At 31.6% G+C, this 24,062-nt stretch overlaps 2 protein-coding genes across 2 annotated transcripts in view; one reads left to right on the top strand and one right to left on the bottom strand.

Annotated features, from left to right (window-relative positions):
• Positions 1-5,500, bottom strand: part of LOC140445172 (uncharacterized) — a 28,095-nt gene extending 22,595 nt beyond the window's left edge. Inside the window, exons 1-2 of the mRNA XM_072537044.1 lie at positions 5,244-5,500; positions 4,885-5,189 (exon numbers count right to left, since the gene is read on the bottom strand). Of these exons, the coding sequence (XP_072393145.1) occupies positions 4,885-5,189; positions 5,244-5,359 (421 nt within the window). The 5' untranslated portion in view covers positions 5,360-5,500. The remainder of the gene's footprint in view (positions 1-4,884; positions 5,190-5,243) is intronic.
• Positions 5,501-5,724: 224 nt separating this feature from the next.
• Positions 5,725-19,780, top strand: SMC3 (structural maintenance of chromosomes 3). Its single transcript, XM_072537041.1, has 15 exons — positions 5,725-5,907; positions 5,966-6,080; positions 6,144-6,283; positions 6,381-6,539; positions 9,238-9,531; positions 9,600-10,285; positions 10,340-10,745; positions 10,806-10,977; positions 14,316-14,515; positions 14,579-14,904; positions 15,827-15,992; positions 16,846-17,061; positions 17,120-17,256; positions 17,543-17,929; positions 18,028-19,780. The coding sequence occupies exons 1-15, from the start codon at positions 5,893-5,895 to the stop codon at positions 18,218-18,220; spliced, it is 3,612 nt and encodes a 1,203-aa protein (XP_072393142.1). The 5' UTR covers positions 5,725-5,892; the 3' UTR covers positions 18,221-19,780.
• Positions 19,781-24,062: the final 4,282 nt, after the last annotated feature.

Below are 24,062 nucleotides of genomic sequence, written 5' to 3'. Positions count from 1 at the left end.
TTGCAAGCATTTAATCATGGACGTATAAACACAGATGGACTCAGTAATTTACATAAAAATGTGAAGCCAAAATTATTTGACTAGGTCACATTCTCAGCACCTTCAAATGTTGTCACATTTTTTTATTAAAATATCTTATTCACGTATCGCTGAAAATATTACTATATTTATTTTATACTCTACAGGTGCTATCAAACCAAAATAATAATTTATTACTTATATTAATATATTTAATTGTAATTAAAACATCAAATGTGCACATAGTGTGCATATCATTTAATAATAGCGTATAAAACAGATATCAACCATTTATTTTATATGTAGAAGCACTGAAACCTATTTATTAATGGCAACGGTGTTTACATTTCTCTGTCTTATGGTTCTACGTCAAACTTCAAATGCTGTTCCATGTCATGTCCATGTTTTGTTTACTTTTTACCCAAGATGAGGAAAAGTTGTTTTTCGATAGTTTGGCTGTATTTTAAGTGATATTTGTAAATAGTGAAATAAACAAATTATAACAATGGTGCTACAGTTTTGCATTTGCAAAAAGAACGAAATATTTACACCCCAATGTCTCATTTAATTTGTAAGTACTGTTTGTTTAAATTATTTAAGATGAGGAAGCCTGTGTGTTTACATTTTAAAATATGTCTTTCATAGGCGTACCATTGGGTTTATTCATATTAATTAATGTATTGAAGAAGATATTAGTTCATGAAATTAGTATAGACATTTTTAAATTGTAAGTAGACATCATCTGATTAAAAAGATCTGTTTAGTAGCTTTTTAATTTAATATTTCTTACGAATTAACAATAAATTAGTGAAATGAATAAAACTCCATTTATTTTTCTATGTAGGTTTCCAAATAATATTGATTAATAATGAAACTTACTCTAAACTTCAACAGAGAAAACAGTATAAAAAACCTTTCAAAAGCATCCTTTTTGGTTATTTAAACTTGTAAGGAAGGAAAAATATTTCAGATTTTTTAATAAAACTATAAATATCTACAACAGACTAGTTAAAAACCTTATGAATATTTTGATTAATAAATCCATACAAAATGTCCCAAAATCAATCTATGAGCATTTTGGTGACCATATGTATGATGAAGATGCAATCGATGGTCACTCTATGCAACTTTTAAAATTGGTTCTTGAGAAATATTTTAAAATTGGAATTCATCATGAGTTCACCATACCATTTTTACTTTAATATTTCTGTTCGGTAAATAGCTTTCCAATAATTTATACATTTTCACGCCTACTTTTTAATAAGTAGGTATATTTGAAAATAATTTTATGTCAAATGCCAGCAAGAGCTTTGGAATGATCAATAAATAATTTTGTAGCAGAAACCCTTACTACGTGGAATCTATTCATATTGTATTAAAACAAATTTGTCACAATTTGAAAAATATGTTTTAACACATTATCAATAAATATAGGTATGTACTTAAATTTGACAAATGTATATTTTTTAATTGTTTTTTTTTTATCGTAGGATTATTTGATACGTATTAAAAAATTAACTTGAGCTCAAGTATATTTTATTGTATTAATTTTAAAGCAAATAAAATTGTATTTTATTTTTTCTATAAAAACGTGTTTTTATACATTATTACTACTTCCAATTATTAACGTCTGAATAATTATCCCCGCGAGTAAAAATTCAAGCACGCTTGTGCTCATTGAGGAAGTATCAAAGTCTATCGATACGATACCCGTTTTACTCCCCTTTACCCTCTTGTCCAGGAATATCGAAGCTTCAAAACAGTGTGTGTTTAAGGTATCTTATTGCTGGGTCCATCTATGTTTATACGTCCATGCATTTAATATTTGATTATGTAGCGACAAGCTAATTACGAATAATTATAACTTTTCCATTCAAAAATTAAATAACAGATCTCATATTAAAATTTACATTTTCGCAGTTGGTAATACTTATACAAAAATATATTTATTTCTTCTTTAACCTTGCAGACGTTGCATGTATGGGAAACGAAATATTTATATTGTAAGCAATAACATCACAAGAGACCAGGCCGAAAATATTTAAGTTTATCGCCTGGCTTTTAATACAAAAAATGTGTGTTTAGTTTAGTAATCAATCAGTAACAATTGCATCGGTCCGCGATACATAACGTCCCTTCGAGAATTAATTACGTTTTACGAAAATAAATATTAACAGTTATTTCTACGTTTTATTCGATTTTATTATTTTGTTTCCATGGAAAATAAGTTTATCACACACGCATCCGCATAACCACGGAACAATTATTGATAGTTGATATTAATTTAATTATTATTATCTCGTAACAGATCATTGTTTGTTTAATTCGCCACAATATCTGATAGGACAGAATGGAATAACATTGTTAAGCAGGCCAAGACCCACCACTGATTGTATTGCCATTAGAAGAAGACTTGCTCAAAACAATTATCAAAACTGGACCATAAATGAAAAAGTTATTCAAGATCAAACAGATAACTTGAAAAAGAACATTTTAACTGTTTTTATTTTTAAAAAAGATTTAATAAGATTGTTTTCTACCAGAATTGTCTTTTTATGGAATTCGCAAACAAATAGAAAATGGCTGTAATATATTATATTTTTAGGTTAGTTACCTAACAGGTCTTTTTGATTATCTTCGAAGCCGCACAATACCTAAATTGAAGGATAGGCCTAAATCAATCCTCTTATTAAAGGCATTTCATTTGAAGATCATTATATCATGTTTACTGTGTTTCACTTGAAATTAATTTCGATTGGAAGAATTAGCCCATTCTGAGGTTTCTTTTAGAATCGTTACACTTTTCCAAAGACATTCTGTTTTGTTTTGTATATTTTATTTACGTTCTTTCAATCGTTTATTTATTTGTTTAAATTATATACTGAAAAATTAGTCTTCTGAACAATAAATACTATATTTTCCATGACATTAGAATTGGTAGCAACATTTAATCAATCAACAAATGTATCATCAGTAAATTAATAAGCTTAATATCAATACAGCTGTTTGGTATCTTATTTAAGTATAATACAGGGGAACTCCCATTTTGAATAATGTCTTTATGAGCAGTATTTTCGCTATTATTTACTATAAAGGTTATATTACCTTCCCTCACTTATTCTAAAAATACTTGATAATTATAAAAGATAATAATAATATTCGTAATTGTCATTAGCAAAATCAGGATCACAAGCATTTTGCTTTTTTTGTTTATAATTTAGGATAAATATAAATTAGAATACACTAACATTCAGACAATTCTACAGAAACAAAAACTTAAAGCTATTTGTAGGATATAGTTGTTCCAGTGGAATATTAACTCTATTTAGAAACTTAATAAAACCTTAGTCTTTTTAACAAATAGGAAATGCCCAAAGCATTTATGCCAAAGCCTTAATAGACACTGGAAGCTCAGATACTTTTTTAGATCATTAATTCGCTATTGAAAATAACTTAAATTTTTTTCAACTCAATGGAAAGTTTCTATGGCATATATTTTATACTCAAAAAATATTTAAGGTTATTGTTTAATAAATATTCAGATTGATAAAGAAAAATATGATCAAATAAAAGCTTTAGTTTTATCCAAGCTTTGTACAGATGTGATTTTGGGTCAAGATATTATGAAACAAAGTGAAAGTGTAGAAGTTAAATTTGGAAGACCAAGAAAACTTCTTAAGGTATGTTATCTTACCGAAGCTATAGTTAAGCCACCTTCTTTGTTTGCTAATTTGACAGAAAATTGTCACCCTATTGCTACTAAATCTCGCAGACATTCATAGAAAGATGAAGAATTTATTAAACAAGAAATAAAACCTCTCGTTAAAGAAGAAATTATTGAAGAGAGTAAATCACCTTGAAGGGCCCAAGTTTTGGTACCTAAAAACGAAAATCATAAATACTGCATGGTAGTTGATTACTACCCTGTACTATATACAAAATATTAAAATTTTTAGCTCAATTGATTTTGACAAACCAGGAATTTGACAAACCATTTATAACTTTCGAGGCAAATGGATTTCCTTTACTAATTCCGTCATATTCCTTTTAGGGTTACCACTGGAGTATCATGTTTTCAGAGAGCCATTGATTCCATCATTAAAAAAGAAAATCTACAAGGTGTTTATGCTTATTTAGATGACATAACAGTTGGTGCTGTGGATCAAGATACTCATGATTTAAATTTACGGTTTAAGTTTTTAAATGCTGTTAAAAAATATGGGTTAACTTTAAATCAAAATAAATGTCACTACAATCAAAAAGTTATAAATATTTTGGGATATACAATAAAAAACTCTACAACAAAAACCTGATTCAGACAGATTGAAGCCTCTATTAAATTTACCAGTTCCTAATGATTCTAAAAGAATTTGGAGGGTACTTAACTACTATTTTGTATATTGTATAGTGAGTCAATACCAGGTGAGACAGAAAATTTACCTGTTTAAGAACCGAATCAAGTACCCGATGATAATCATGAACCTAGACTGGAGAATTCAGATTTTCAATCTAGCCATAAATCAGCTAAAATTAAAAATAAACCTACATATTTGCAAGATTTTATTAAAAAATAGGGCCGGGTGAATGCAGTATAATTTATATATTTAATGACATAATATGTATTACTATACTATTCTATTATGCAGTACTTTTATATTCTTCCTAATTGATCTCCATAGCAAGTGTAAAAGGAAGACTAGAAAAATATTAGTTTTGAAGTATTTATAGAAATTGAGGCCTGAGAAAGATACCTCGTTTTCTAAAAGACAATATGACAAAAGAGATTATCCCAAATTTATTTGATGTTGTTCCTGGTAGATATAAATAAGGTATAATCTAGCAAATATGCTACAAAAAATGTATTACCTGTAGTAAACTGTATTTTACTCTCACTGATACTTCTAGCTGGTTCATACTTGACAATCCTATCAGAAATTAAAGGTGGAAGTGATTTGAAAGGAGATTGCACTGTTGATCCAGATGTTGTAGTGCTGATATCACTACACTCGCTGGAGAATCCATCGCTATCACAGTTAAGGCTGTGTGATAATTTTGGAGGGTGTGCTACAATGTTCTGTTGTGATATTAACTTGGCAGCCACATTCCTCAAATCATCCACAGATAGATTTAAATCTAAGGATAGAGCATCGTTTAGTGACATACAAATTAAGCTAAAATTAAACATATGTTAATGAATTAGATTACATCATTATATTGTTAAATACCCCTTGCTTGTTTCTACTAAAATACCATTTCTCAATAGATTATTTGCTTCATCTGTTGCCTCTCCTTCTAAATTAGGTTCCGATTTTATTTTTATTTGAAAATTAGTCGAATCCATTTCGAAAAAAATGATTAAAAGGTTAACAATTTGGCCCAAAAATATTATATTACTTCTAATTTTACTTCACATGGTAGAAAAACCAACATCAACAAAACCAAATGTAAAAAATAAAACGTCACAATCATCTTCCTTTTAAAATTTGAAAGAAGTTGATTTCGACAAGAAAGTAAGATGATTTTAATTATAATTATTAAATACTAAGTGATATCTATGAAAGTTACTGCTTTTTTATTATTAAATAAAGTTAGTAAGTTATAAATCATTCATTTTTTAGCATAAATTTACCAAAACGGCATATATTCTGATTTCTGGATTAATACCAGCTTTAGTGAAGACCACTACTTCAAGTTGACAACTGACAGAACTTAATTCGTTAATTGGTTTATATATGGCGGTAGTTGCTATTTTATGTTTTTACATTTTATAATTATAAATATAGGAATCAAACAAATTATCATATATTTCAAAAAATAAAAGGAGATGCTACTGGTTCATTCCGAGCGAATAATAGTAGACATTAACGTTTCAAAATGCATATAAAACAAGTAAGTATCTTTTATTTTTCTCAAACATATAGTATTCTAAGTATAATGTTTGTTCTAGGTAATTATCCAGGGTTTCAAAAGTTACAGAGATCAAACAATAGTAGACCCTTTTGATAAAAGACATAATGTAGTTGTAGGACGTAATGGTTCTGGGAAAAGTAACTTTTTCTATGGTGAGTATTCTTATAGTACTGTATGTGTATCATGTACTACTCTTTACATTGTCATTATTTTAGCTATTCAATTCGTACTCAGTGATGAATATTCTCATCTACGACCCGATCAAAGACAGGCACTTTTACATGAAGGTACAGGTCCTAGAGTTGTATCAGCTTATGTGGAGATTATTTTTGATAACTCAGATTCTCGTGTTCCAGTAAGTTATTTGTTTTACTCATCCTGATAATATATAATTTCTTCATCCGCATAAAACATATATAAAGAATAATCTACAATATTTTGTATATTTGTAGATTGAACATGAAGAAATATACCTGCGACGTGTTATTGGTGCTAAGAAAGACCAGTATTTTCTTAATAAGAAGGTTGTACCAAGGAGTGAAGTTATGAATTTATTGGAATCAGCTGGGTTTTCTAATTCCAATCCCTATTATATAGTAAAGCAGGGAAAAGTGAGTTTTTGTATTATTTATATATTTCTTTTTAAATTATTAGGTAAAATATAAAATATGTACCTACACTTTTATTGGCTCTTCTTATTGCTTAACTTCGTGGGAAGGTCTTTGTTTGTCACTGTATGAATAATTTAATTTTTGAATAAAATTTCGTCTTATTTTAATAATAGTTAATAATTTACTGTAAAAAATAAGCAATTGTACTGTAATAAAGTACTGTAATTTTAAAAATGTTTAAAAAGGGCAAAAAAATCAAAACTATGCAATAAAGAACTGTGTAAAAATTTATTTATTTAAAAAAATATATAATAGTTATTTACTTATAAGTGATGCAACATATGGTAGCATAACAAACACTTTAAGTTCAAGGGACGAAGGAATGAGAACTTTAGAGAGGGAGTTATATTATACCTGTTGCATACATGTGACATACAAGATTTTTTGTAATGCTCGTTGTCAAAAACTGTATATATATCATTACATATATAAATAATATTATAATTATTCAATCAATGTCTCATGATGATTGACTTTTTCATATTCAGAAATATAGCATCAAACTTTTTGAAAATAGAAGAGATGTAGATATGACTTCAGATCATTCTCCCATCCTTATAACAATCAGTGAGGAAGTAATACAAAAGGCTGGGAAACCTTCAAACAAGAACTGGGAGCAATGATTAACCTTTCTGTAAAGTTAAAAATAATCAAACAACTTGACTTTGAAGTAGAGCTATTCAAAAACAGATCCAAGAAGCAGCATTGAACAATACACCAACCAATGTAACTTGAATAGAAGGAAAAAATTACTCAAGAGAAATATGAGATATAGGCTTAGAAAATAGGAAGCTAAGACAAAAATGGCAACAAAGAGAAGCAGATATCCACCTCATGAAACAGAACTGAACAATGCAATGCAAAAACTCAGAAGGGAAACCAAAAACAATACAAATGAATCAATTGGACTTTACCTTAGCGAATTAACATATGACAAAAGCACTGGAATCATTAATTATAGAAGGCTACCAAGAAACTGAAAAGACCCATCCTGTATAACCCTCCAATAAGAAATGCAGATGGTAGCTGGGTCAGAAACAATGAACAAACGTTAAACATTTTATAGAACATTTAAAAACACACTCCAACCAAACAAGGGAGATGCCCTTGAGTGAGATTTGTTGCTCCTAAAGAAGTTTAAAAGGAGATAAATGAAAATATTAGTCCTAGAAAAGCACTTTGATCTGATCTGGTAACAGGAGAAATATTAAAACAGCTTCCAAAAAAGCTATAGTGTAAATCACTCACTTAATAAATTCATCATTCAGACCATGTGCCTATTTACTGGAAAGTTGCATTGGTCATAATGATAGCAAAGCTAGATATACCACCAAATGAAGTTTCATCATACAGAAATATGTATCTGCTGCCTATACTTTCGAAACTATTTGTAACACTATTGCTAAAAAGAATAAAACCAATAATAGATGAAAGGAAACCTAGTACCACCTTATCAGTTTGGTTTCAAGGAAAGTCATTCAACCTTAGATCAGATACATAAAGTAACTAATACTAATTTAGTAGAAAGAGCACTGGTAGGAAAAGAGTTTGTTCAACCATTTTTCTGGATGTTACTCAAGCTTTCGATAGAGTATAGCACAAGGGCCTCATTCACAAACTACTAAGAGTACTACCAAAACAATACTTTTTAATTATTGGAATCTTACATTTTAAACAGATTCTTAAGCAGGGGTACCGAAGGTAGTGTATCAGTTGGAGAAGACCATGAAGAAGCTGCAAGAGAACTGCAGCTATTTTAATTTATAAAATCTAAAAAATAATGAATGTAAAAAAATATTTTATTTTTATATTGCCGCCCGGGAGGTTGTCCGCCCCTTTATTCAGCGCTGGTGTTATTGGTTTCTTTCTGGCATTATTACTAATACATTATTAGTTGTTTACTTTTCTTTTCCAACCACATTTACCCATTTTATATTTATGTTTCCTCGAATTATTGCTAATATGAATGACAAAAGACACATGTATTCATAGAACTTCTGTCATTGGCTCCGCTCTTTGTCTGTGTCACTGTATGAATAATTTATTTTTTGAATAAAGTTTTATCCATTTCAATTCATATAACTTTAAAAAGTCTGTTCGGGTTTCCCTAATCTTGTTCATTTCTTTCTGGCACTAAATTTTTATTATTAGAACTCTCTCTTCCTTTTTAAATCTGCCATTCTTTATACCAATTGCTACTAAGATTAATGATAAAGACCCTGAAGAAAAGGTTTTCTTTCTAAATATTTTTTTGTAATTTCTAGTTGTTTTTTGAGAATGCTTTGTAAATTTTTATAAAAAGGTTGTATTATATCTTTTTTATTTATAAATAATTAAAATTGACAATTCTTAAATTATTTTATATGTGAATATTACCCAAATGAATTCTTTATTTGGTTTTATTATTTATTTATTTCATTACATTTTTATTTTTTTGATATACATATCCCAGTTGGACTTTTAACCATTTCCTTTCACTGATTTCCTCTAGTTGAATGTTGTATTATCTTCATCTTATAGACTATTCTTAGTATACTAATCAATTTGATCATTAAAGGAATTCTGTATTAATTGTTTTTATTATTTGTCTATGAGGACTGCACATTATTTTTCGTATCTACCTAAAATTTCTTTCTAGATCAACCAAATGGCAACTGCTCCGGATGCACACCGCTTGAAACTCCTCCGAGAAGTTGCTGGAACAAGAGTGTATGATGAGAGAAGAGACGAATCTATGACAATTCTAAGAGAGACTGAAGTAAAATTACAGAAAATTCAAGAGTTTTTACGTACTATCGAAGAACGTTTGAGTACTTTAGAGGAGGAAAAGGAGGAATTGAAGCAATATCAAAATTACGACAAAATTCGTAGAGCTTTGGAATATATTATACACGAGTTGGAGTTGAATGAGAATAAGAAGAAGCTATCAGACGTAAGTGATTTATTTTGATTAAGTTTTATTGAGTTTAATTTATTTTTTTTTATATCTTGTTAATTTAGTTAGAAAAACAAAGGAATGAATCTGGCACGGAGCAGGAAAAGTTGGCAAATAACTTAAAGAAAGCTCAAGATATTATTAAGAATCTTGTAAAAAAAATCAAAGAATTAAAGAAAGAGTTGACGACTAAGAAAGAAGAACGCGACATTCTAAACAACGACTATCAGCACTTGATTAAGGAAAAAGCTAAGCTTGACTTAATCATCAAGGATTTGTCTGAAGAAGTATTGGGAGACAATAAATCCAAAGAACGAGCCGAAAACGAGTTGGCTAGGCTGAATCAGTCGATTAAGGAAAAGGAAGCAGAATTAGAGAAGGTGAAACCGCAATATGAACACATGAAAAAGAAAGAAGAAGAGTGTTCGCGGGAATTGTCGCTCAAAGAACAGAAGAGAAAAGAACTGTACGCTAAACAGGGAAGAGGAAGTCAGTTCACTTCGAGAGATGACAGAGATCGATGGATTCAGAATGAATTGAAGTCATTGAATAAACAGTTAAAGGACAAAAAAGATCACCGCGACAAATTAGAGGTAGATTTGAAGCGGGACGCTACTAAAACTGTTGAATTGACGAAGAAAATTGAAGAGCAATCACAGGAGTTGGAGAGGCAAAAGAATTTTATTGATGAACACAATAAGCAGTGCTACGAGTTGAAGAAAAACAAAGACCAGTATCAAGCTACAAGGAAGTAAGTCGTTTTTAGTTTATTATTGGTTCAAAAAGTAATTATTTATGTTTATAGTGAACACTGGCGTAAAGAAAACAACGTCCAACAAAATTTGTCGTCTTTAAAAGAAGAACTGGCCAAGGCGGATCAAAAATTGCGCTCGATGGTGGGAAAACCTATTTTAAACGGTCGGGACAGTGTACGCAAAGTCTTGGAGACTTTTATATCTAGAGGTGGACGTGAAGCTGACGTCGCTAAGCATTATCACGGGCCTGTTATCGAAAATTTCGATTGCGAGAAGAGTATCTACACTGCCGTCGAAGTAACGGCCGGTAACAGGTTGTTCCATCACGTGGTCGATACCGATATGATCGGTACTCAGATATTGAAGGAGATGAACCGACAAAAATTACCAGGGGAAGTTAATTTTATGCCTTTGAATCGTTTGAACGTGAGAGACCAGGATTATCCGAATGATTCGGTAAGTTCTTTTATATTTATATCATCTTCATATGTTTTTTTTATCTTATTTCGTTTCTAGGACGCAATTCCCATGGTATCGAAACTTCATTATGACCACAAATACGACAAAGCTATGCGTTACCTATTTGGCAAGACTTTAATCTGCCGTAACATGGAAGTGGCCACTAAATTGGCGCGGACAACAGGATTAGATTGTGTCACATTGGATGGAGATCAAGTGTCATCTAGAGGTAAGTAAACTAGTAATAGTTTATTGTACTAATCATATATTATTTACTGACGAAAAAGCATATATTGGTGTAGCTCTATAGTCTAAAGGTCGTGAAATTAATTTTTTTGTTTGAACGCTAAAATTTTCTTATTAAATTTAAATATATGTTAATATTTTTTTGGGCTCGGTCATGGTCGCCTCTTTATTAGCAATCAATCCAACAATTTTTATCGGTCCATCTGTTTTCTTTAAGATACTGGTGTCCTCTAGGATTGTTTTTAGCTAAACACGTTCTCTAATGATTTGTCGGTCTATTTGCTTTAAATTTTTTATTTTTTGGTAGCAGCAAAATGTCGAATATGATACCAATTTATTTTGACCAATTCCTTTATCTACTTATTTTGGTGTATAACTTTAAAATTAATTAAAACATATATAAATTGCATTAATTACAAAGAAATTGAACAAAAATAATGTAGCGTTAGCAGCAGCTGCATCTATTACTTGACTTATTCGGCTCGAAGGACCAATCTAGTGGTGTTAAATCTCACGATATTAGAGTCAAAATGCTCAAATATGCTTAACAAACGTTTCCTTCGATGAATCCCACGTTGTGACATTCTGCGCTATCTTGTGAAAACCAAATTCCTTCACATCAAGGCGATTCAGTTCAAGAAGGAAAAAGTCACTTATCCTGGCTTTACAGCGGCCACCTTAGAGTAGTAATATCTGCCACTAGAAACATTGCCAACTTTAAGTTGAATAGGTCTAAAATGCCTTCTTCCTCTTGTGGTTAGTTAGTTGATTTTTATCCATTCACTAGCTTGGATTCCAGAATTATCTCGTATATGATATAGTAGACATGGCCATTATCATGTTAAGTTTTATCATTTTATCATTCCTTATTTTGTTCTTTAATGTCCTGTGAATTGTACCGAATAAATAGTGAAAACTGTTAATTTTTTATCAATGTCTTTATCGCAATAATAAGAAGAGCACAAGAAGAATCTTTACGCATAATCCAACCAGCATGAACGCCTACTAACTGCATAGCGTACGGCTCCAGAACAAGAAGACGTATATATTTCACTAGAAAGTTGTGTAACACCCTACGTAATTGAAAATAATCACTTTTTCTAATGGATCATCGTCACTCTTATGGAGTATTTACCCTGCAAAGGTCACAACTTTCGCGTTTTTGTCGACATTTTCATAATGAAATTTTATAGGCACTTCTTGAGCTTGAATTTTTGATTTTATTATTTATAATTTAAATTCATTAACTAATTTGCGGGCCTTTGCCGATGTTCTGACCACCGAATTAGTAGAATATGGAGCACTTGAGTGTGGGAAATTTTCCGATCTCTACAGCATTAGAAAAACGTCGCTCCTTTAAAAATAGCCGCCAGTCACGTGACCACGCCCACCGTCGTCAAAAACCATGTCCACAGAAAAGACAGTGACATCTCTCTCAATTCTGCTTGTTACTCTTCTTTTTTATCTGTCATTTTGGTTCATGAGATCTTCTTAGATTGAAGTCCTCCTACGGAGGTTGGCAATCATAATGGCTATTTTTATTTTTGAACTTGCTGCTCTAAACAAATCAATCGATCGCATTGATTCCAATCACGTAGATTCTTCAACCCAGAATTCTGCCTTCTTCCAACAAATCTTCCTTGAATCTTTCATGTATTATGGAAGCAAGTGGCGCAAAATAGGAAACACTAGATTGATTTGGGGGAGGCCTATGTCCAAAGTTGGATTACTTAAGACTGAAGAAGAAGAAGAACGGTGATGATTAGTTCTGTTTATTTATCAACCCTCTCCAGTACTTCTTTATTTGTAATTTTATTAGTCCATGATTTTTTGAATACTCTGTGGTATAACTAGAGTTCGAAAGTCTCGATTTTTTTTTAAATTGCATTTTTTAATGTCCATATTATATAAGAATGTTGAAAATATATAACATCGAATAGTACATAGTCCGATTTCCATTCGTGGCATTCGTGTAGATTGTCAGATCAGCATTCGTATAATTGCTGATCTGGCAATCTCTATTCGCCTGTTTTTTTCTGCAGCATGATCAAAGTTTCCACGTACTGATATTTTTCTACTTGTCCTATCACATTACCATTCATTGTCAATATGTGGTGTATATTTTGTGGGGTCTTTTTGTAATTAGCATATATTTATGTTGAAAATTTCTTCAGAATATAAGTTAAACAAAAGTGGCGATAAAATACATCCCTGTCTAACTCCTCTACAGATGTTCATTTCTTCTGACTGTTGCCTATCAATTTGAACTATGGTGCTTTTTCATAGTCAACAAAGTACAAGTGTAGGTCAACGTTTATGTACATCCAAATAGTCCTTCTCGAGTACCCATTCCATTTCGGAAGCCAAACTGCGTCTCACTAATATCCTCCTAATTTTTCATAGATTCTCTTGTATATTACTTTAAGCAGTACTTTTAAAGTATGACTCATGGGACTCATGAGTGTTCGATAATCAGAGCACACTTTTGCTGCTCTTTTTAGGATTGGTTATAAATGCTTACTTTTGCCACTCTTGTGGTATTATTCCCGTACCATACACTGTGTTAAACAAATCTGCTAATACTTTTAATGTATCCTCTTCCAGTAGTTTTAACAGTTCTACTGGTATTTCATCTAATACAGCTGCCTCATTTAAAGTTTTTGATAGCATATTTGATTTCATGAGATCTATAAACTCTTTTTCTTTTATTCATCTGTTCATTTATTTTGTTTCATACAATAGTAGGGTTTGCGGATTTTGAGTGGAAATTTTCAGGTCTGTAGAGTACTATAAGAACTTCTTTCTTTAAAGATGTTGTCCACAGTCATCCCAAACCACGTCCAGAGAGATGTCATATTCAAATTAATATATTCGTCTGTCATTGTGTTTCATGCGATAGTAGACCATAGAGCACTCGAATGTGGAAAATTTTAGATATCTAAAGCATTATACAAACCTCCTTCTTTTAAGATGGCCGCCGTTTATGTTACCATGCCCACCGTCTTCATAAACTACACCTACACAGAAAGCGATAATATCTCTCCATTTTGCTTGTTTTATTCTACTTTTTTTTTCCATTATTTTGTTTAATTAAGTTTTAATTTTGGGGCTTGAGTGTGGGAAAATTTTGCCGACTGTGGGAAAAAGCGGCAACCTTTGATGTTTGTGGCCCAAGTGCGCCGGGTGACATCTTTGATATGAAAAACGTTCCATTTTCTCGATAAGTCAACTCATTTATCGGTGTACTACTAATTTTGAAAAAATTGAATGCACTTCATTGATAAAATAAATATCCTCAAATAATAACCTGGTTTTTCATAGGTTCATTGACCGGTGGATATTTTAACGTCTTAAACAGTAGATTAGAGATGCAGAAAACTCGGAGCGAGACTATGGAGCAGATTAAACAATGCGAACAAGACTTAAAAAGTCTTCGTTTGGAATTGGGAAAAACCGAAACGGCTATCAACGGTATCGTATCGGAAATGCAGAAGACTGAAACTAAAAATAGCAAAGCTAAGGTAATAAGCAGAAATACATTAAATATCGCTTATAACATGATTTTTATTTGTATCATTTTACAGGGAATCTACGATAAAGTCAAAGGAGAGCTGCGTCTCATGCGGGAAGAATTATCGAACATAGAGCGATTCCGAGGTCCTAAAGAACGCTCGCTCGCACAGTGTAAATCGAGTTTGGAAGCCATGCAAACCACCAAAGAAGGTCTCGAGTCCGAATTGCACCAAGAACTGTTGGCACAACTATCGGTCCATGATCAGGCGCAAGTTGATTCGTTGAACGACGACATTCAACGTTTGCAAAAAGAAAACAAGGAAGCGTTCAGTACGAGAATGAAATTAGAGGCTGAGAAGAATAAATTGGAGAATCTATTGACTAATAATTTAATCAGGTATTTACTCATTTGTTAATTTATCGTAATCATCTAATATAGCATTTAGTAATAAATTTTGATTTGTCTTCTCTACGTTACGATACATTAGAAACTTTTATCAACAGCTGTTTGTATAATTTTTGTTTTTGTAGAACAATCGAATTATCATTTTTATTTCACGAACTTCTTTGATTTTGATTATTTTCATTTCTGAAAACCTTTATTTAGTTTTAAAACAGTTTTTACAAGTAATTCCGTGTAATAATCGGAAGAAATATTGAAATAACTGACAACACTATTAGCAACAATATCTTCCACTTGAAAGTGAATCCGGCTCGAAGGATCGAAAGGGATTCTACAGCAGTGAGAGTCGTATCTGCATATATCCTTGTAAGCCATTCGTAGTGGCAAAAGATGTACAATGCTATCTCTTCACCCTCTAGACACAACCGGAAGAAAGCTTCAGCACTTTGAGCCTTGATAGGCTTAAAAGGAATAAATTTGACTGAAAGTCCCTTGATACAATCTTTATCCTATCTTTGTGCTGATACATTCCACCACTCTTTGGGAGAATTCCAATTAAGTGACAATGCTGCACTTTTTTGTGTGTTCTCAATTTCCCAGAATGGTTCCGAGCCAATTGGTGGAGTGAATGTTTCTTCTAGGGCCAATTCATCAGCCTTTTCGATACCCAGGTTATTGTAATCCTATTTTGACTTCCAATCCAAGTGTATATCCAATAGTGCAAGTGTGAATTTAGCCTTCAAATTATTAAAATTTGACCTATTTTGACAGATAACCGAGTTCTCTATATTGCACTTTTGTTAACTCGTAACTATTCCTCGAGTGCTAGGTAGCGAAAATTGTCGATTAAGAACTTAAGCTTCTTGAGATTTGCACAACTTACAAAAACTGAAATTTAAGATATTCATATTTTTAGACGTCGAGATGAAGTATTGCACGCCCTTCAAGAAATATCTTTAGAAGATAGGAAACGCCAACTTGTCAACAGTAAAGGAGAACTGGAGGAAATCGACAAGAAAGTCGACAAGATCAATAAGGATTTGACTGCAGTGGAAAATAAGATTAAAGATCTAACCAAAAAGGTAAGAATTTACTTTATTACATGTTTTTTCTTAATATAATGTAGTTTTCCATATATTAGTATTCTACTTATATAATAATAATAATAATATCATCTATCAAGATAGATGAATAACAATAGCTAACAAACTGGGACTTCAGCAACTCGCTTTCTAACTTAAGTATCAGTTAATTTTACTATATTTAATTTATTTTCATCTTTCTTATATCACTTTATTAAATTCTTCTCACAAGTTTTAAAATTCGGCCATTTTTGCATTGCTGGGATGAAACACATCGTAACACCATTTACATAAATCATTATTTTGCACTTTTCTATGAAATAGTTGTAATTATTCGGCACATTGTCGCTACCATCAATCGACAATCGAATTTGATTTATAAGAGCATAAGAATGTTTTTTTTTAATGTTTTAATTCAAAATCCAGATACTAATTTTGTGTCTTTTTAAATATACTTGTGTAGTACGCAACTCTATAACAATCCTGCTGGGCACTTATTTGACTTTCCAGTTTTCAATTTTCATTTTGTTTTGCCAGTTCTAAATAAATAATTTTTAACTTAGAAGTTACTTTCTTTTCTCTAATTTGTCACAGTTCGTGTAATCCTTAGGTTCTGGTTCTAGTTCTATCATTGTCACTTGTCAAGGTCATGTCATACGTCAAAACCTTACGTGACGTTAAAGATGATTTGTCACACCTAAACTTCAAATATTTGAGCAAAAATAAAAAGTTAAAGAAATAAGAAATGTTCATGAAACAAAATTTATATCTTAACTAGTTAAGATTTTTTAAAATTAATATTAGACAGATAGGAAGAATAACGTAAACCATTTTTATTTCCGTTTGAATTTAGCTAAAAACGGAGCAAAGCGAGTTGGATAGTTGGAAGAAGAAGGAAAAAGACGCTCAAGACAGAATCGACGAAGACGCGAAGCATTTGGAAAAGTTTGCATCGAAGCAAAATCTTTTGGAGCAAAAAATCGCCGAATCGGTGGAGAAAATCAATCAACTAGGAGCGTTACCGGCTCAAGATTTGTATTCGCATTTCATTAAAATGTCGTCAAGATCGGTAAGTACTTATACATCGATTTCAAACACGTGTTGTTGTTATTAATAACAATTTTTAGCTATTTAAAGAACTGGAAAAGGCAAATACCAAACTCAAACAGTTCAGTCACGTTAACAAGAAAGCTTTAGATCAATTTATGAGCTTTTCAGACCAAAAGGAGAAGCTTCAAAAGAGGAAAGAAGAGCTGGATAGAGGGTAAGTCACTATTTTTACCTTTTTAGGGAAATTACCTTTTTTGATTTTAATTCTTATACAATTCCTTGTTTTTTTTTAATAATCTTCATGATTTGTTTTAATTAGATAATATGATTCAATAATTTGCGAATAAACAGTGCTATTATCACAAAAGCCCATTGAGATGGAATAATACCCCGAATGTTTTAAGAAAAGAAACCTTAGCACTGGAATACCTATAATTTCATTTTTATAGCAGTTATTAACCACAATTAGGTTCTTTTAATTTTCTGACAACTCATTTCAGGGACGAAAAAATTAAAGAACTCATTTCAATGTTGGAACAACGCAAAATGGAAGCTATCCAGTTCACCTTCAAGCAGATCTCGAAGTACTTTACCGAAGTGTTCAAAAAACTAGTACCTGCAGGACGCGCCAAGCTCGTTCTTAAAACCAACGACCACGAAGAAGGTCATGAAATTGGTCCAGACGATAACAACGCCGACAATTTTATCGGAATCGGCATAAAAATATCGTTCACGGACGCCGACGTCGAGATGAAAGAAATGAACCAATTGTCCGGCGGACAGAAATCTTTGGTAGCTTTAGCGTTAATTTTTGCTATCCAGAAGTGTGATCCAGCTCCGTTTTACCTGTTCGACGAAATTGATCAAGCTTTAGATCCTTCCTACAGGTCAGTATGTTGATCGATTTTGTAAGATTTGTACAACAGATTATTTTGCACTTGCCAGTTATCGTGTTAAATGATTAACGTATTTTTTTTTTTCGCAGGAGATCAGTCGCAAACATGATCCACGAGTTGGCGGGCGAAGCCCAATTCATCACCACCACCTTCAGGCCCGAATTACTCGAACACGCCAACAAGTTTTACGGAGTCAAGTTCAGGAACAAAGTCAGTCACGTCGAGTGCGTTAGCAGGGAAGTGGCGAGGGACTTCGTCGAGGACGACCAAACACACAGTTAAATTGTGCGAATTTTAGTTTGTATAAATGGTAAACTCCACAACTGTTTGTCGGAGGTATTTTAGTTCTATATTCTTTTATGGGAATAATATGTGATAGTAACAATAACTTGTTCTGGGTCTATTTCACGTATTCCTGTCATGATTCAATCTAATTTGCCTTTAATATAAGTGTTTGGGTAATTGTTAAGGTCCGTTTCTGGGACGACTTTCGTTAAGGATGCCTATACATTTATTATCTAAACAATCTAACACAATAGTCTCGATACACAATTAAGCAGCACTTAATTGGTCCTTAATTAGTAAAAATCCCTATATTTAGTTATACGGTAGCAAGTACATTGTGAAATAAGAGGAAATCCAAAAAACCCATGATACTAACGCCCGATAGTTATTTTTACGTCAATATCAGTATTAAGTTTTTATTTCACTTCAATACTTCAAGTTTTGCTACCTTTTTTGTTCTTATACAAAGGTGTTTGCACTGTAACGTTATTGCACCATTTTTCTGTTAAAATTTGGTATATTATGTCCACCAAGGTCTTGTAGTATCGGTAACCTAATCCTACCACCTAATCACCACGAGGCAATAAATGCAAAAATTACTTTTAAGACTAGGTAAATCAATTATCTATCCTTAGAAAAAGTCGTCACAGAATCGCACACTAAAAATACTGACTGCGCCATTTTAACTGTCATTTTATTCTATCTATTTCCTATTATCAGTAAAAATGAATATTTTATGTTTAAATATATAAAAAGAACTACATATATATAGTCAACAAAGAGTTAAGTGCCAATGACAGAAGATTTGTTCTGTATTTAACAGTTTATTATAGATATTTTACAATTATAATCATTGTTCTCTTTCTTTTGGATTCTCTTATGGTGTTTTATCATAGGACACTCTTAAATAAATATAACTCTTTTCTGGAACAATTTTAGTTGATTGGTTATCTTCAATGACCATTTTTGTTGCTTTAAATACTTCGGCATATCCATTTCCTATTCTAAATTATTTTGACACAATTATAATGTTAAAATGAAGTGCTGTATTTTAGTTGAACAAGTTATGGGAATGCTTTAGCTGCTCCTTGTCCAACTTTTTGTTTTGGTGACTCTAAAGTGAATCAACTTCGGTTTTTTCTGATGAACGTATGAATCAATGTTTGTTTCATGTCATAAATCGTTAATAGAAACAAACGAATAATATGTATAGCATGTATCAGAAGTTTAACTTAATACACACAGTGGTCAAAATGTTGATTTTCATCAATGTTTGGTCCTAGAGTCAGATCAACGTTGACGTTAAGAGTTTTGTCAAATAACGTGTCATTATTTCCATAAAAGTTTGCGAAACTTAATTTAGTGAAAAAAAATGTTCGTTTTATTAATTAAGAGTTATTTTTGTAAATTTAGACTGTAAGTTTCATAAATTGATTGATTTATTTTATCATTTTGTGGTACCATATATTTATTTTATATGTAACAAAGGATTTGTAATTTAAAAATAGCTATTTGACATATTTTATATAAATAAAGTGTTTATTGGTTCCATAGAAAGGTGGTTTTCTTTTTTTAAAAAGTTTAAGACTCAAGACTTTAAGACTTCTATTGATTTAAAGAGTCAGATAAGGATGCGTGCTGTCAATTGTGTGTATATTTTTGAAGAATAATTTAGTGTGGTACAAAAGTAGTAAAATTTGACTACTAAATGACTGATCGTAAGTTCTGTTACTTATCAGGTACATAGTACATCTTTCCAGGCTATATACACATTTGGAATTTTTTTACGGAATATAAGAGTTTTAATACAATAACTCGGATTCTTTGATTTGCAATTAACCAGTGTAAATTTCAATATAATGTCGCGATGTTTTATAACTAATTTATTTGTTCCACTGGATTGCCTATGCTTTGAGGTTTGTAGTAACGTATGTGCCGGAACAACGCCGACAGTGTTGTTCCGTCTACCGATTTTTCCTGAAAGACCGGTGTTGTGCACATAATAATAATGTTTTATTAACATCAATTTTGTTTGTGTTCATTAGGTATTATTTGAATTATTAAATTTATACTTTTATAATACATTTTATAATACAGCTATGAAATGCTTCGCAATGCTGCTAAAAACAGAATTATTTAATCCTGACTATTTAACATCTCACCTGACAAGACGATGTACGGTGGACGCCTACGCAGAAATGCATGGCACCTTAAGAAGAAGAAGATAATACATTTATAATTTCAAATTAAAAAGGGTGTCTTATTATTATTTTATTTTTATAATTCCTTTTTGTTTTTATTTTTAGAAATCTACTTTTTTTCAAGCCGTTTTGGCAATAAAACAACCATTTTTTTCGTTAAATAATATTTTTAATTCCATATCTACATTAATAAATACGTTTCTGGCGAATTGACATGCACTCTAGCTGTGTTCCGTTTTTACATTTACACTGGCCGCATCGCGGCATGGATTGAAATGTTCACTGGTTAATTGCAAATCAGGGGATCTGAGTTATTGTATTAAAAATCCTATGTTCCGTAAACATTCTTCCATATCTGTATATCGTGTGAAGTCCAAGCAGCGAACCTAATACTATTTAACCCAGGGTTAAATTTGTATTTTTCACTTGTGACAAGCCGTGGCCTATTTTATATCGTCAACAGCGTTACGCTAGTATATTACTTACGACAAGAGTAGCTATGACAACAAATATTCTGTAGATACACGAAAAGCTGGGAAATTGCCGGTATGATGGGATTTTGCACGGCTTGGTCTTTATTAAGACAAGAAGATCTAACTGGATACGTGTAAACTTCTTTTTCAATCGAATTTGCTAGTAAGGTAATGTGTATAAGTTTTAACGTATGGATCAAACTTCATTGCTTTTCTGTAATGTTTTTTCAAGATCTATTATTAAATAAATAAATTGTTTATACGAATATATCATAATATCGCCATATACAAGTTGAAATGATGAATGTATCGGTGAATAGAGTGTGCAATGTGTTATCAGTTGCATAATTAGTAGGAATAATCAGTAATTGAAGACACGAGTGGATAAAGGTGCTATATTACAAAATTCAGATTTTGAGAAAATTAAGGTTAAAAAAGTTTTTCATTGTAAATCCACAAGGAAAATAATTCCTGCAGCTGGCTGTATACCACGTATAACAAAAAGAGGTTAGTCTTTGTACGTGGGTATATTTTATTTTATAAAAACCTTTAAAAGGGCAACATTAAAAGCACGAACGTTTTCGGAACAACTGTTCCATCATCAGGTTAAAATACAGGTTACCATGCCTGAGCCACCAAAATATTTGGGTAAAAACCCTTTAAAATGTAATGTGTTACCAAAGATTGTACATGATGTTAATAATATTATATGATGTTTAATATTTTAATTAAATTTTACTTCAGGTAACATACTAACATACACCCATGCTTAAGTGAGTTCCAGTGTCCGGAGAGTAAACCTCTTCAAACGGACTTCGGCTGGTAACTGTTACCAGCCGAACAGTCACTGTTTTTTTTTTTTTTTTTTTTTTTTTTTTCTTTGTAAACTTTTCTCACATGTACTTTTATTAGATAAAACTTCTTTTTGTAGTTACTAATATGTTATTAGAAAATAATTCCTGCAGCTGGCTGTATACCACGTATAACAAAAAGAGGTTAGTCTTTGTACGTGGGTATATTTTATTTTATAAAAACCTTTAAAAGGGCAACATTAAAAGCACGAACGTTTTCGGAACAACTGTTCCATCATCAGGTTAAAATACAGGTTACCATGCCTGAGCCACCAAAATATTTGGGTAAAAACCCTTTAAAATGTAATGTGTTACCAAAGATTGTACATGATGTTAATAATATTATATGATGTTTAATATTTTAATTAAATTTTACTTCAGGTAACATACTAACATACACCCATGCTTAAGTGAGTTCCAGTGTCCGGAGAGTAAACCTCTTCAAACGGACTTCGGCTGGTAACTGTTACCAGCCGAACAGTCACTGTTTTTTTTTTTTTTTTTTTTCTTTGTAAACTTTTCTCACATGTACTTTTATTAGATAAAACTTCTTTTTGTAGTTACTAATATGTTATTGACAAAGAAATGTCAACAAAAAAAATTATGTCTCAACAAAATTTGAAAAAAAAAACAGTACATAACGCCTTCATCCACTGAAAAATTATAGAAAAAGTAAAACAACAACTACTATTTTATGGAAGAATCATGTATTGAAGAAAAACTTATCTAACCGGTTAACAAGATAGCGTTGCTTAATATAACTAATAACAGTTTAATGATACATTATTTGTTTTGTAAGATTGGTTCATAGAAATATCGATATTCTGGTTTTACAGGCTTAAGCTTATTTCTAGGAACTAGGGACATATTTCTCCCTAATTCTTTCGATTTCAATATTCTCTGGCGTTGTTGTTCTATTCTTATTTTGAAGAATATTTACTTTTTCAAACGGAACTGTTTCGTCATATGATTACTTATACAAATAATCTTCTACTCTTATCCGTTTAATACCGTCTATAAATCTGACTGTTATATTTAGTTAATCCTTTTTTTATTAATAAGATGAAGTTTTTGCGGTAGTTCAGCAATTCTTCTGAAATGTTGAGTCATATCAATTTGATTTTTTCGGCTAGCTTTTAAAATTATTTCCGGTACGTTTCTGGTACATATACTGTGTCGTGTTTTCGTAAAACCTTCTCTATTCTTCCAAAATCTTTGTCACAGTCTAAGTAATGATGGTCAACATCAGGAAATTTGTGGTCAATACAACGGAAGTATCCCTTCAAAATAAGAAACTGATAAAGGCAAATAATGTGGAAGTTCTTTTTCTGGCCTGCATATGAATCAGACCAGATGATCAGATAATCCTTTTTGGTGATGCTCTTTTCAACTTCAATATATCTGAAGAGAACTGCATATTTCGGCACTTCCCATTTGACAGCGGCTTTGTACTATTGTAATGTAGACCAAGTTGTCTGAATCTTTCGTTTTTTCCTTGTCAACTTTGAGCGCTTTAGTTGCTGCTATGTAGTTTTCTTTATGCCCTTCGTTAGATTCACCACCATCACAGATACTACACGTATTTTGGGTATCCAAATAATAAATTAAACTCTGTCGCCAAAATGTTGGAATATGAACATTTTTTAATTCTGAATTTTCCAGGATGTCCTGCTAGATTACAATCTTCAAGATAGAACTCATACATTTTGGTAACATTTAGTAGAGGAGAAAAGTATTTTTATGAGGATTTCTATTTCTAGAATAGTGCGATTCTTCTACAGGAAATTTGCTTATGTGCTCTATCACAAAATCACTAACATCTTGATCTATTTTGTGTGGCCTATTGTAGTGCTTACCTCTGCGATCTGGAGGATACGACTCTTTATAATATTAAGTTTTTTCCTGTCTATTTGGTATAGAGCACATAACGCTTCTTTGCACACTTTTTCGGTAATTTGGTAAAAAATGCCTTCCTGTCATTTTCTGTAAATTTAGTACTACAAGAAAATTTACAGCCTTGTCTACAAAGAATACCTTCTTTCGGCTCCTTTCTTGGAACGAGAATATTTTTGAAGGACAAGTATTCTTCTCCTTTTGATCTATTTAAAGCTGCCTTGCGTTTCTTCTAGGTACTTGTATCTCGTATAGGTATTTGGAACCTTCTGCTGTTGTAGAAAAGATCTTTTGCTTTCTTTTTTATGTCCTTGGTAAATCTCTTTAGCCTCGTTAGAAGGCTTTTGACTACTTTCAATAAGATTAATTTAAATGACTGTGTCCCGCTCTTTCTTCATCTTCCGTGTCACTTGATCCAGAA

This window comes from Diabrotica undecimpunctata, chromosome 7, assembly GCF_040954645.1.
Source record: "Diabrotica undecimpunctata isolate CICGRU chromosome 7, icDiaUnde3, whole genome shotgun sequence".
NCBI classification, from domain to species: Eukaryota; Metazoa; Arthropoda; class Insecta; order Coleoptera; family Chrysomelidae; genus Diabrotica; species Diabrotica undecimpunctata.
The sequence above is the reverse complement of the archived record's forward strand: the minus strand, read 5'-3'. Positions and strand labels throughout refer to the sequence as shown.